Raw genomic sequence first — 14,476 nt, 5'->3', positions numbered from 1 at the left:
CTTAAAATTGATAACAAATCAAATTTGAGGTGAAGTTTGAAGTTTCACAATAAAGTGAGAGTATATTTACTAGGGATGCAACGATATTCGTATCGATATTGAACCGTTCGATACAGTGCTTTCGGTTCGGTACGCATATGTATCGAACAATACAACATTTGTAATTTATTTTATCAACTTTCCTTCTGACGATGCTGTCTGTGTTGAGCGCTCAGTGAATCTGTGTTCGACTACTCCGCCTAGGCTGCACTGTCGAGCGCAGATCCACTGAGCGCTCAACACAGACAGCATAGTCAGGAGGAAGAGCGCAGGGCAAGCTAGCGAGACAGAAGTTAAGCTCTCCTTGCAAGATGGACCTCCCCCACCCTCATTCAGATCTGGCGTTTGGAATTATTTTGGTTTTCATGTGACGTATGACCCTGAAGGTAAGCGAGTCATGGACTAAAGTAAAACAGTATGTTGGATGTGCCATGCAATGCTTAATTACATTGGTGTGAACTAGTGTGTTAGCGCAGTTAGCTCGTTAACGTGTTGGCCGTCTAGCCCCATGCACGGGGCGATCGGCGGTAGCTCGTTAACGGAGATTTGCCGTGTTGTGGCGTTAAGGTCATTTCAACGAGATTAACCTGAAAGCACTAGTGGGAACACAACGAATATGACTGCACATTTACGCCGACATCATCCTAGTGCAAAGACAAAAACAACAAGCATGCTACTAACTTTAGCCGAGTCATTTAGACAGCTGTTAGCACGTGATTCTCCTTATGCTGCTGAGAATATAGCCCAGAAGAAGCGGATAGTATAGCTTTTATTTTGGAAAGAGACATTTCTCTGTAATAAACTCTCTTTTCCAAAGATGAGTGATTCCTCAATCAGATACAGGGCTTGCAAAATCGCTAGCCCGACGTCCCGGAGCTAGCGATCTTTCCAGCCGTCTATGAAAATCTCTCTGCCCTGCCCGTCGGGCTATTGTAGGAAAAATATATGTCAATGCTTTTGCATTCTTTCAGAAATGTAGCTGGGTAATTATGTCATTGGCATCGGTGAGCCACTGTCAATATGTGACATATTGAAATCGCGTTTGAATTTGCGCTTGTTTTTTTGCTTTCACTTTGCAATGACAGCACTGATCTGTGAGTGATGATAATTTGTGCACCAATTCCTCTGACATCGTCTTATTAATCGTTAGCTTACTATGCAAACATGACAAGTGAAATCTCCCGCAGCAAGCTTAAACATGTGAGAGGTTGATCGCGCAGAGAATCGCTGAGCTTATGTGAGTCCGTGTGTAAAAGTAGCAGTATATATATTTTAGTTCTGCTGAGCCAAATAAGACAGGTCGGGGTGAAGAAGTGACAGCCAAAGAAAAGCTTACCACAAAACGGAGAAGTTATGACAAATCAGACTATAAGGCAAAAAGAAAGTGCAGCTTTATGGTTTCATGGACAAAAGAATTTCTGTGGCTGCAATATGACGAGCTAAATAACCAGGGGTGCACATAAGTGGTCCGCAGGTGCGCATTCGCTGTCAAAATAAAAAACGCGCACAAGGGTTAGGGTTAAATTTAAAAACTGTACTTTTGAGTTAAAATATATATTTATAATTTTAATAAATGACAAATTAAAAAGGCATGAACATTTTTTTGTATCGAAAAAATATCGAACCGTGACACCAAAGTATCGAACCGAACCGAACCGTGAATTTTGTGTATCGTTGCACCCCTAATATTTACCTGCTTGTGGTTTTCCTATTTTGTCAGCCGTCCAAAATGGCTCAGATATGGTGGGGCACGCTCTCACTACAACAAGCCTCTAGTCACAATGATAGTTTTTCTTTTACTGAGATGCAGCTATAAAGTAGTTCCTACAGGAAGCTGACACTAAAAGGTTGTAAGCACCATGAAGCCAGCTGATAATAATTACATTGTATTCAAGAGGAAGCAGACATTTCCACAACTATTGATGTCTACAAAAGTAGAACACACACTAGAAACCAAGGTTATTATCGTTAACGAAAACTAACGAAATAACGAAAACTAGAAGTGAAAAAACATTTTCGTTAATGGAAATAAAAATAAAAAAGGAAAACTGTAATGAGTGTTCACAAAACTAAAATTAACTGAATTTATAGCAAAAATGTGTTTAGTTTTCGTAGATGTGTGCGTGTCATACAATAGTCAAGGGAGAAAATGAAGTTTAGTTTCCAGATTTTTGTCTTGCTATGTCTCATTATGCCAGCAGGTGGCAGTACGTTAGTCGAGTCGTCTGTGTTGCTGCTCCGTCCACGCGCAGAATCATGTCAGGAAAAGTCGAGAGAAAGCGCCAGAGTCCAATTTGGGATTACTTTGAATATGACTGTGTTTTGGATAAAGCAAGTGTCTTGTAGTGGAAAGAGACAAATTATGAGGGACATTTCTAAAGGGGAAAAAAATCCCACAAACCTTAAAGTGCTCTTGAAAAGCTCACACAAGAAGGCTAACCTAGCTTACCTTGAGAAGGTAAGGGAGCACACTCAACCCTCATCCCCAGAAAACAGAAGCTAACCCCAGGCAAGGCAGCGTGATGCATCCCGAGACAACAGGACGGGGATATCTACATAACCGTGTGAGTCAATTGCCTTCAAAAAGTTTATCAATTCACTTGAACCAAAATTACGAACACCCGGTGCTGCAAGAGTTAATAGTCTCATTGGGGCCAAGATATACATTTTATAGTTGCCTGGTATCAATGGTTGTTCATCTGCCTTTATTTATTTATTTAAAGAACCCATAGGTGGGAATGTGAGTTGTCTGTCTCTGCGTGTTAGCCCTGCGACAGACAGGCGACCTGTCCAGGGTGCAGGGTATGGTAGCTGGAATAGCAACATACCCAAGGATAAGCAGAAGAGCATGACTGATATGACGAAACTGGGATTTTGTTACACTTAATTATTGCAAACACAACTAAAACTATAACTGAAACTAATCAAAACTAAACTGAAACTAAGGATTTTCAAAAAAATAAAAACTAAACTAGCAAACAATTGGTAAAAACTAATTAAAACTGATATAAAATTGAAAATCTGAAGTCAAAACTAAATAAAAATAAAAACTAATGAAAATTGCAAAACTATTAAAACCCTGCTAGAAACAAATAGAGGAAAAACTGTATTCTAACATTAATTTTGGGGTGAGCCTTCCCTTTTGGTGGTTTGTTTAAAAATAATAAATGTACAGTTTGGATTAACACACTAAAAGAAAAAGCTTTTTATAGATGAGGTCCTAAATGTGAAAGTGCGGTCAGGCCCCGTTTGCTGCCTCGCCACGGGAGAGACGGATGAGGCGCCGAATGATGATGTGGGCTGCAGCAGACTCCCATCCAAAAACCCGCACCAACACTGGCAGCAGCAGCTTATGTTATTTTTGCTGCAGTCTGATATTTAAAACCAGCCGAGGATGAACATGCGGAACGATCGCCACCTTGATTTACAGCCTCTGCTCTTGGACAACGCTTTAAAAACATTAACATTACACTCTGCCTGATGGACAGGCCTCGACTCTATTTTAATGGGGTACAGTCTGTCAAATAGAAACACCTGTTTCTGTTTCCCGTGATCACAGATGAGCAACAAAAACAACAGAAGTAAGGTTTGGGAACTGCTTGTCTTTTATTCCATCAGGATAATCATCTTTTGTTTTAAATTACTTTCTTCGATCAGAATAACAACAATGATTGGCGTACAAAAATAGAAAGAGAATTGCGAAGTGCCTCGATACCACATATACAACAGGAAAATATTTTACAGTAACAAAAATCAAGTGTTAGAAAACACACAAAGGATCTCACATAAAGCCACCAAAGTATTACACTCGACACTGGTCGACTGTCTCTCATTATCCTCTGACATTTCACAGGCTGTCTCTGACATTTCTCGCACCATCTGCACATTGCAAAACTCGTAACATCTTCCCGAGGAGCTTTGTTTTGTAGAAAAAAAACCGTCTCCTGAACAATTTCCTCAGCCGCTCTCTATTTTTTTACTTTGAAAAGAGCAGATCTGCTTGTCTCGTCTCTTCTCGCCCTTTATATTTGTTTCTTCCTCTCTAAAAATACCCCCATCTTACAGTACTGATGCACTGCCTCGGCTTCGTGCACGCCTTACTTTTCCGTTTGACACTTAACCCGGAGGCTATTTCAAACTGTGAAAATACAAGAAAACCTAAACTGACAATCAACAACACACACTGGCAATGACTTAAAATTGATACCTAAGAAAATTTGAGGTAAAGTCTGAAGTTTCAATATTTGCCATGTTCAATAATTAAAACATGTACATATATTTATATTAGACACACATAAAGAAATAGATGAAACCCTCAATGGAGAAATGTGGCGTGGGTTCACTGCTTCACTTTTGTGAGTTTTTGTGCTACCATGGATCTGAAAAAAGGAAATGCTCAGTTTATTCTAGACTCGCCTAGTTAATTAGATTTTATTAAATAAAGTCTGCACATCGGTGACAGAGGTTTGATTTCACAGGCTAGTTTTTACTAAATATCTGATAAACAGAAACAGTGCTCTGTTTTCTTAATTAAATATTACTTTAGCTTAGAGCCCGACTGATACCGGATTTTTAAGACTGATACCAGTATCGGGTGATTTAAATATCAGATATCCCGATTTATCGGCCAATATTTTTTTTCTTCTCAGACACAGAACTTTCTCAAAATTCGCAGATTTCCTTTCCCCCCCAACTTTTCACATTTTTCCTGTGTAGTTATTTATTTACTTGTCTGCTGACTGCTCACATCAGCTGGTTGTGGAGTTTGATCCAGTGCCCTGCCTGGAGGAAAGCTGCAGACATAGTTTGCCCTCTGGTGGACAAACTGTGCAACAACAACCACAACATGAGTTCAACTTAAGAGCGTTTCTCCCGTTTCTTCCTTGCTTTTCAAATGTGTTTATCACAGATAAGTCTGCTAATATCAGCTGACAGTATTGGCAGGACTCTAGTTTAGCTTGTTGTGTAAGACTGGCTTTTTGGAAGGTATGCTACAAGTTGTGATTCGACATCAGAGATTAAATCGATTATTATTCTTATTATCACTTAAAAGTATGGACGGTTTTACTCGCTAAGGTATTCCTCAATCTTTAAATGAAATCACTTAACGAGTTGTCTTTCATAGTGTCCGCTGCCACTGAATGTGGAGCAGTGTTGGCAATAACACGAGGAACAGTTAAAACAGATGTAAGATCACTGCACAGAGTGAATTTGGAAAAGCTTCTTGTTTTGTAGGCCTAACAGAGAAGCAGATGAGTGAGCGCCACTGTACAGTTTGTTCTGTACTGAGAATTATGACGAGGGAGTGTTACATACTTCAATCTGATTGTTAAAAGTGAACTGTTTGAAAAAGACGGGGGAAAAAAGGGAATCACTGTTGAAGGTCCTGATCTCAGTTATACTGGAACTACAGATGATGTGGTCCTTTACCCACACTTTAATTCACTTTTTAAGCATTAAACTCTTAATTTATTGCTAATTTATTTATTCATTTTTGTTTTGCAGCCCTTCAGCACCTCCTAGAGAGCAAACAAGGACCAGTCACCAAAACTGCATCGTTGACTGCACTCACCAGCGCGTTTGTTTTATATGAACAGCTGTCGTGGTCCGACACAGTTAAATATAAGGCTACAGAGAGTTTTTACGGAGATCCCATGTCTCCTCATATATCCTCTCTAACTGTGTTGTTTTGATAAAAGCCTTAGCTCTCTCGATCAAACTGCACAAGCTTGAATTGAAAGTGTCCAATGATAAGCGAGTGCGCTGCCTCAGTGTGCAGTCTCACTCAAAATGCTCTTTGGTCCAAATTTTCATACGCAGTCCTGAAATTCCCCCGTGCTGTGCCAAAAGCCCTTGGAGAGAACTGTGATATATAGAAAACAAGTGCAATAAAGCCATTATTTAGAAAGCTTTACATTGTGTGTGACTGATTTTTCAAAGGCTCGGCTGAAATCCAAAACACGAGTCATTCTTGATTTTTCTCTATATACACAGATATCTACATTCTGATCATTGCCATCACTGAGGTTGCAAAGGAACCCGAAGTAGTGCGAAGGCCACTTGTCAGCGTTGTAATTAAATAAGACATTAACCACCGAAGCGCAGCTTTGAGCTGCCAGAAACCCAGCGCCCTTCCTTTTAGAGACTGCAACAGTAGAAAATCTAAATATAATCAGGTTATTAAATGCCACTGCAGTTTCTTCCATGGCCAGTAAAGGTGAACAGAGCAGGGTTTTCATGGAGTCCAGATATTGCTTGAAGTATTTCCCTCTCAGTGTGGGCCTTTGTGAGTTTTTTTGTCCTTGAAATAAAAAAAGAAGAAAAAAAGAGAAAAGAACCAGGACAATCACCAAATAGCTTTTGTTCCTGTGCAGGCTGATGCAGTCCAGACCCTACAGGTCCTCTGTGTAGATGATGCAGGGACTAGTATCCTCACTTGACTCCAGTTTCACTGTGGAGACATACCAACGGCGGGAGCCTGTGGCGTTGTAGTTGAGCGTGGTGCGGTAAGTGTTCTTGGCATGTTTTGGGTAGATTATGGTGGTGCTCTGGTAGCTGACGGGCCTCTGCCGGGGCTCCAGGTACACCTGGGTTTTGTAGCTCCTCCAGGTGCAGTTCCGCACCGCCACCACCGTCTCGCTGAAGGACGTAGCCGTGGGAACGGGGGTGCAAAACACCCGGTCGCGGTAGTGCTTGTCGGAGTCGTACTTGACCTCAGAGTTACACCTGAAAACGACAAAGTGGCTGTTAAGAAACTCACGTGAAGTGGATCAATAAAGAGATGAAAGAGGATGCAAAAACAGTGCCACATCTTTACATGCGCCCTTACTTGATTTCCTTCTCTGGTTTGGGGTTGACCTCGATGCTTTCTCCAAAGAACACGGGGTGCATGCGAGTCTTGGGGTCGGTTCCCGTGGAGTTCAGCAGCAGGTAGGGCAGCTGTGCAGAGAAAACACAGGTTACAATCTCACATATAAGCAAACAATCATCCCAGATAAGAAATCCCAAAAGAGCCAGTTCAAATCACTGGAGTCCCCACCCTGTTTCTTCTCAACCTCGCAACAACTCTCCTTTTAAAAGGTACAGGCCAGTACTACAACAATTAGACCAGAAAGACGACAACAACACTTTCACTCTCCAGCCTGTCTTTATCAACAGGAAAAGCTGTAAAACGTGTTAAAATACATTTAAAAGTTCAAAAACGTAGCCCTCCTTTTCCTGCCCTTATGTTCCAACATCCCAGCTCTAAGGAGGTTAACACACCCACACCACTGCTGGTAGAGATGCAGCGTGTTACTCAATGTGCTTTTTAAAAAATGAGTTTAGATTACAAAAGGTTAGCTGCACTACCTCACATGCATTAATTATGTTGATTGAAGACATTTTCTTTTAATCCATTAACAAATTTGTCCCCATATCCTCCTGAAGCTAAAGCTGACTTCTTACTGAAGTCAAAAACGCTCCAATCAATACCTGTACAGTTTATTGGCTATATGTTACTACACAGGGTTGTTCACGTTGTTATGACATGTGGATTACAACACTTCTCTTCCAAATATCACGCAATACAAATTTGAAGTATTGTTTTAAGCACACCCCCATTATTTGGTTTTGTTGTATAATTTGTCTGTTGAAGCTCTGATTGTGACTTGACCTCTGACCTACAAGACTGGCCCCCTCTGGAGCCTTCAGTGGACACAAAAGCTGGTACAGCAACAATGCAACGAACCCTTTTCTGTACACGTGCGATTAAAACTCTAACCCCGTCTGAATCAAACCACTCCACAACCGCAGCTCTGCTCCCTCTCACATTACACAGGAGAAGCTGTCACATGCTGCGGTTTGGACTGCACATGCCGCTACAGGGGACGAGCAAGAGAAGGCCAAGGGCGCTGCAGATCACCGCGAGAAGCTCGTCTTACCTACAGCCTACCATCATTGCCGCGCGGGGCTGTCTGTACGACGGCGCCGCGCTTCAACAGCTGCCACGCAGCAGCGAACAAAAAGCCGAACCTCAGCCTGGTTCGTTTTTCTGCTCTGTGACTTGGAAACAGCGCGCGAGGGTCTGATTGTCTTTCCACCGCTGCTCCAGCGTGGAGAGCATTCCAGGTATTTCGCCGCAGACGGTGCGCTCTGGCAAGGTCTGCAAAGCAAACAGTTGTGAATGGAGGGGAGGCCTCCTCCAGGCGCCGTATCCCCGAGCATGTACACACAGCACAGCACCCCCCACCACCACCACCCCACTGGAAGCACATATCCACGTAAGAAGAAATAGTGTGCAACTGAGTAACCCACACAATGCCGAGCTATGGAGAGAAACGCCAACCCAAACACAGACTTCCAACTGTAGGCTGTTTGTTGCAGCAAAGTCTGTGTTTGTGTGGATGTTATCCAAATATCAATAGTATTGATACCAGTGCTGGTATTGGTATCGGACTGATACTAGCCCGGTAGGATCGATACTTTGTTTCTACTTTCTGAAGCCCAGATTCTACTTGGCTGCAGACACAGACACGGACAGCTGGAGAGCTGACAGCCGAGTAGTCTCCAAAAACATCCAGTTTCAAAATGCATGTTGTCTAAACTAATTATTATGAAACGTAAATAACTGCATTGTCCTAAAATCATGACACGCTGCTCTCCTTTACATAAGCTACCTTTATAGATTTGAAGTATTGGTATTAGTATCGACACTGACCCTGTATTCACTTGCTATCTGATCGATACCAAAATTTGCTGAATTGCACAGCAGTAGAGGCATTAGAGGCAGAGCCAGGCTCATCAGTGTCCCACAGCAAGCCAAATGTAAGAAAAAGTCATCTGTCTCCTTCCTGTCCTTCCTGTCTAATCCACCAGCAGCTGGAGCCACCTCCTTGAGCTGGACACGTCCACAGCCTCTGAAATACACGCGATTACACGACCACGCATGTGCTTTTCATGCATCCTGTCGCTCCTGTAAATCTCTTCACACATAAAAAGATGCAGATATAGGAATAATTATCCTGCATCTGCATGAATTTGAACCACGTTTGAAAACGGACGAAGCTGGCTGAGCATTTATCTGTGTTTAATTTGAGAAGTGAGAGGTCATCAAACACTTGTGCAATGGCCTGAGGTCGCTTTAGCGAGCCCCCCTCGCCCCCTGCACCTTCGAAATAGAACCAGAGGATTATTCTTAGGTAGCATACAAAAACAACACAGAAATAGATTTGGAAGGAGTAAAAAGACAACAAACAAACAAAATTCGGCGCATAGTTACACCTCCTTTCATCCTGCCAGCAGATTTATACTCAGTAAACTTGGGGAAACTGTTTTTTAGATAGAAATATTTGACTCTTTTAATTCAAACAGGCCCACAGACAGAAGCGGGAGCAGCTCCTTTCTTTAAAAAAAGAAAAAGAAGAGGGAAAAACCACAAAGCGGAGGAGTCACTCTAATCCAAACCTCCAGAGGATTAGATGATCGTTTTTTTTTTGCTTCACGTCCCAGCACACACCAGTTTCGTGCACCTCCCAGGATGCAGCGCTGCATTTCTGAGGCCTCTTTTGAAACACTTTAAAAGCCACCTCAGCCTGTGCAGACATGTTCTTAAGACTTTTGGAACTAGGAGTGACCTGGAAATGATTTTCAATCAAATCAGCCTCGTCATGTGATTCACTGCAGGACGTGCCAATGAAAAGCGTTTGCCTTGAAAGAAGAGACAATGTCTCATGTTATGTTGCTTACCCAGCAAAAAAATAAAACAAAAAACAAAGTATTGCCTTAAACTGCAATGTCTGACTCATTTTGCACATTTGTTTATCATATAGGCAGGAAGCTATTTAGGATTTTCAGATAAGACAAGAAACAGCAAAGATCAAAAAGGCTATATAAAGACAGAGTTTTTATTACTTCCACATTTAAACTCATTGTGAACAGCATTTAATGCAGAAAGATGCTGGCTTCCAGATGTCCAGATGTTTTTTTTTAGACTTCAGTGATCTTTTTGGTGATTTTTGAGGTTCTTGGATACCCTGCAACTTCATTTTGATGCTTCTAATTCTATTCTTTTTAAGGAGCTGGGCTTGTGAGTGTTCAGAGATTGAGCAGGACTAGCAAGATATGGACAAAAATATTAATATTAAGCAAGAGATCAAAGTCAGAGTAAAATAGCCAAATAAATGAGTGTTTGAAATGGACAGTTTTGCACCTGTAGGGGACTGTCTGTACATATTTGTGCTACTGACTTTTCTAAATCCCCCACCCCCCATGAGAATGCAACATGACAGACTGTGAAGGCTAATACTGCACATAGCTTTAGGATAACAAGCAAAACAGGTTGAAGTACTGCCCTAAAAATCAACTAATTTGAACCAGCAGGTTTCAAAAAGAGGGCACTGACCTGCTGCTGACGGTTAATTTACAGGATTAAAAGTCTGGTTTTCTGTCTACAAGTTCACAGTCGCGATCCTGTAGCAACAGCAGACTCTGAGTAAAAGCCTGATCCAAGGTTTTTCATATGCAAATCCTCAAATACCATTATTATTTTGATCACATTTGACTATTTACTGATTTGCTCAGCCTGCCACCTTCATTCATGCTGATGAAGTAACAGTGTTAATAAGTGTCATCGTTCTGAGTGAATTCTGGAAAGGACCCCTGGGAGTCCCTGGGCCCTAATTTCGTAACAGGGTTAGACTCAGGGCCCAGCTGATGCACGAGGCTGAAAAAATAAAAACGTTTTACTGTATTGTGGAGGGCCCAGTAGCAAGAGTGCAAATTCATAAGTTTGCAACTGAATTCCAGAAACACACACACGCACTCATAGAGAAAGCAAGAGAGAGCTTCCAGATGTTGTGTGAGGGGGACTGATGTGAAATCTGTTCCTGGCCAAAAGCTAAAATGACTTTCAGGTTTTCAGTTTCTCTTCCTTCAGCGTCATTACTGAAGATGAACTCCTTTGTCCTTTAATTCATTGTGTCACTGAAGCATCTGAGTGCAAAATTGGGCACAAAGAGCAGGAATAAGTGTCCGCTCTCCGCTCACACGGCGGTATTAAAACAATAAAGTGCAACAGTTTGTTTCTTACCAGTTTCCCTTCTCTGCTTTCCTTCTTATAATATCCATGATGGCTTTCGACGGGCGTCGTGCAGCTGCCCGAGCGCGACTCGATCAGAGCCGGAGAAAGCGAGCAGAAGGGCGGACTTGGACTGGGGGGCAAACCCGAATCTGGACTGTCGAGCAGACCTTCCCGGTTCTTTCCTTTGAGGCTGTCATCCATCGCTTGTAAATGTAGGTGCCCCACCATTTCTGGGACGGCTCAGTTATTTAAAAAAAAGGAAGCCCAGTCGCACTCACAATACTTTTTTCTTTCCTTGAAGCGCTCCTGAGTCGAGCAGAAACAATCCTGTGCGAACTCTCTCAAGAAGACTTCTGCAAGTGAGGAAAAGAAAAAAAATCAGGGAATGACATTTAACCACTGGCCACAGGCTTTGGACAAAACCCTCAGATTGATATCAGCTCAGCTTCAAACTTTACTGTACCTGCTCGGTGTCAAGTATCCACTTTAATCCGGAAAGATATTCCAAATATGCGCGAAGAAGTCCGAAACAAACACACGGTAGCCACGGACTCAGCTCCAACGTGAAATATTATGTGATTTATAATTAAAAAAAACCAACCAAATAAACAAACAAAAAAAAACTATGTAGTAAAACTCGCGCAAAAAAACAAAGAGTCGACAGCGCGTCTGGCACCGAGCTGCATGAGAGCTCCTCTGCTCTGACCGTGTGTTCCAGTATGTGTGCGCCCTGTGTGTGCGCGCTCTTCACTGGAGAGCTCCCTCTTAATGATCCTGCCAGGCTTTTTTCGGCCCCCCCTTCGTACCTGGATCTAGTCCAGCCCTCATGATCTGGATCACTTCCATGTACAACCGACAGGGGCGAGCACATCCTCCCTGCTCCTCCCGTACACTTTGGCTGGTGTGTTTTGCGAACCTGCTGACGCGCATTTAAGCAAATTATCTAATTTCCTGACTGCTGCAGTCGCCGATCTGCTTAGATATATTATAATTAGTAGGTAGGGACAAGTAATTAATCATCCGCTAGTAACGAGAACAGATGCTGTGATGGAGTCGTTTTATAATGTTGGCGAAGAAGAAAAAATTAAAAACAAATAAGTATAATAAGCAAATTGTTCTGGCACTTGTTCAGCGTTTGCACTTGGTTATAACTAATAATTAATTGTAAGTTAATGATATACGACTTCAGCAAAGCAACCCTTTTATTAATTATTAGCACCGTTTCGTGGCAATTCATGTAGTAGTCACAAAATGCGATTTTGTGCGTCTATGAGGATGCATGGATATTCAGCAGGACTGTTTCGGTTGGAAGCATGTTTGTATTTTTTGGAGACCTCACCCAAATAGTTTTGTTGCCTCACCCTAACCAAAGAGAGAGTGAAAAAAATGTAAGCATAAGAATAAAATGGAAGAATTTCTGACAGTAAATTCTTTCCCATTCATTTCCCCACGAGGCCTCGCTTCCTGTCTCTGGGCATTCATGTCATGAAAAAAGTTCAAAAGTGTCATTAGAAACGAATAAATATATAAAATTTCAACACTATTTTAGATCATTTTTTGGAGATTAAGTTGTAGGGGAGACCGGGGATAGTTGTAACGTGGGTCAGTTGTAACACTTCCAATTTCTCCAATCAGGGCTAAGTTTCAAATGATGTGACTCATCCTGTGCATGCCCAATTCAGTTCTGCTATCACATGTGAAAAATCAGCACATTTTGTCAAACACAGACAATTTAACATGAAAAAAAGTAATTTGTATGCCAAAAGGTAAGTTTTTCTACTTTATTTCAATTTCTAATAGCATTATCTGCTTTGCAGTTAAACTCATCAAACTTAAATTATGTTATTTGTATGTCTATGGGGATATATTCTATGTAGGTCTTTAGCGCTAATGTTTTAGCCGTTGGCTGTAATGTTAGCTAGTTCATGGCTATAGGAGTCTGGGTCAGTTGTAACAGCAACAGTCTGGGTTAGTTGTAACAATAATGCAGATGTTACAACTTACCACACTTTTACTTTAATTTATATTAAACAAGTTGGGGCAACGACATCAGCAGAGAGAGGTTCACTGGTCGCTTTTGTATATGCGGTTAATGCCATTGGCAACACAATTCCTCCACTGTTTGTGTTCCCACACATACATTATGCAGACCACTGTGTCAGAGATGGACCAGTAGGAAGTACTGGTAGTGGAAATAAATCAGGATGGGTGCAAGAAACAGATTTCCTCATCTTTCTGAAGCACTTTGCAAACCACACCAAGGTAAGCCATGATAAAAAGTAATGGAATTGCGATGCTGGTGAACAACTACATTTTTTCAGCTTCATTGTTATGTTCAAAATTGGTGCAAGAGTTGTAGGTTACAATGCCCACTGAGCCAATGAGGCCAAACTCAAGGAAGACCAACCAAAATTAATGAAATATTCAGTTGCAGAAAATTCCATAATTTGTCTTTTTTGGGGGGCTGGAATATGTTCAAAAGCTAGATTTCTGCATTCTGTCACACACACACATAGTTACATAAATGGCTCTAAGTGCATTCATGTGTTGAATAAACAAAGATTACATGTTAATATTTTGTCAGTACCCTTATTTCATTGTGTTACATTTTACCCCAGGATATGTTACAACTAACCCAGACTATGGGGTTAATTGTAACATTTCACTCTTCGTGTTTGAGACCATACCATGCAATGGGTAATTGTGCTGCAGAGAAAATAGCTGCACTATTTAATAGCAGAGACATGTAAATACTTTGCATTACATTTTGAATCCACTACCTTAAAAGAGCTTCAATTTACAGACAGAAATGTCAAAAATGTTACAACTATCCCCGGTCTCCCCTATTTGGATAATATGTACTTGTGAATTGGTCATTTACAATTAATACATGCTACTCATATTTTGCAAATCAATAAATCACTCATTGATTTATGACTGAAGTTAAATAAAAATGCGTTTAGAAATTCTCCTTCATCATCTGCACCATTGCCAGCTTATTTTGTCACAGGCCTCTGCAGGGCCCAGTAGCCATTCATACATAAAGAGTAACTGGTGTAAGTCCTGTCTGTGCACTGAGCAGTCAGCACTGTAGTTTAGTTTGCTGTTAGCAATGTTAGTATACTGGGTGTTATCCATTTTTTGTGTTACTGCTGTGATTCATCAGGTTGAAACTTGTATTGCTGACATTTTCTTGCAATTTCACCAACATGAAAAGATATTTTTTCCAAGTGTATTTTAGATAACTTCAAAAGTCTTTTTTTCCCACTCCAACCCTTTTCAAACACACAATGCCGGTATTGTTACAATATTTTTCCCCATAATCTTGTTTTTCACTGTGAAACTTTCTAAATACTTTCATGCTAAAGCTTTATAAAC

The 14,476-nt window shown here is 41.3% G+C and overlaps 1 protein-coding gene across 1 annotated transcript; it reads right to left on the bottom strand.

Annotated features, from left to right (window-relative positions):
• Positions 1 to 3,631: 3,631 nt before the first annotated feature.
• rflna (refilin A) lies at positions 3,632 to 11,858 on the bottom strand. The gene is made up of 4 exons (XM_080894258.1): positions 11,562 to 11,858; positions 11,108 to 11,451; positions 6,869 to 6,978; positions 3,632 to 6,765 (listed from the first exon to the last, which is right to left on the bottom strand). The coding sequence occupies exons 2-4, from the start codon at positions 11,324 to 11,326 to the stop codon at positions 6,432 to 6,434; spliced, it is 663 nt and encodes a 220-aa protein (XP_080750384.1). The 5' UTR covers positions 11,327 to 11,451; positions 11,562 to 11,858; the 3' UTR covers positions 3,632 to 6,431.
• Positions 11,859 to 14,476: the final 2,618 nt, after the last annotated feature.

The sequence above is a fragment of the Rhamphochromis sp. 'chilingali' genome (genome assembly GCF_963969265.1).
Source record: "Rhamphochromis sp. 'chilingali' genome assembly, chromosome: 10".
NCBI classification, from domain to species: Eukaryota; Metazoa; Chordata; class Actinopteri; order Cichliformes; family Cichlidae; genus Rhamphochromis; species Rhamphochromis sp. 'chilingali'.
This window is presented reverse-complemented; position numbering and strand designations above follow the sequence as displayed.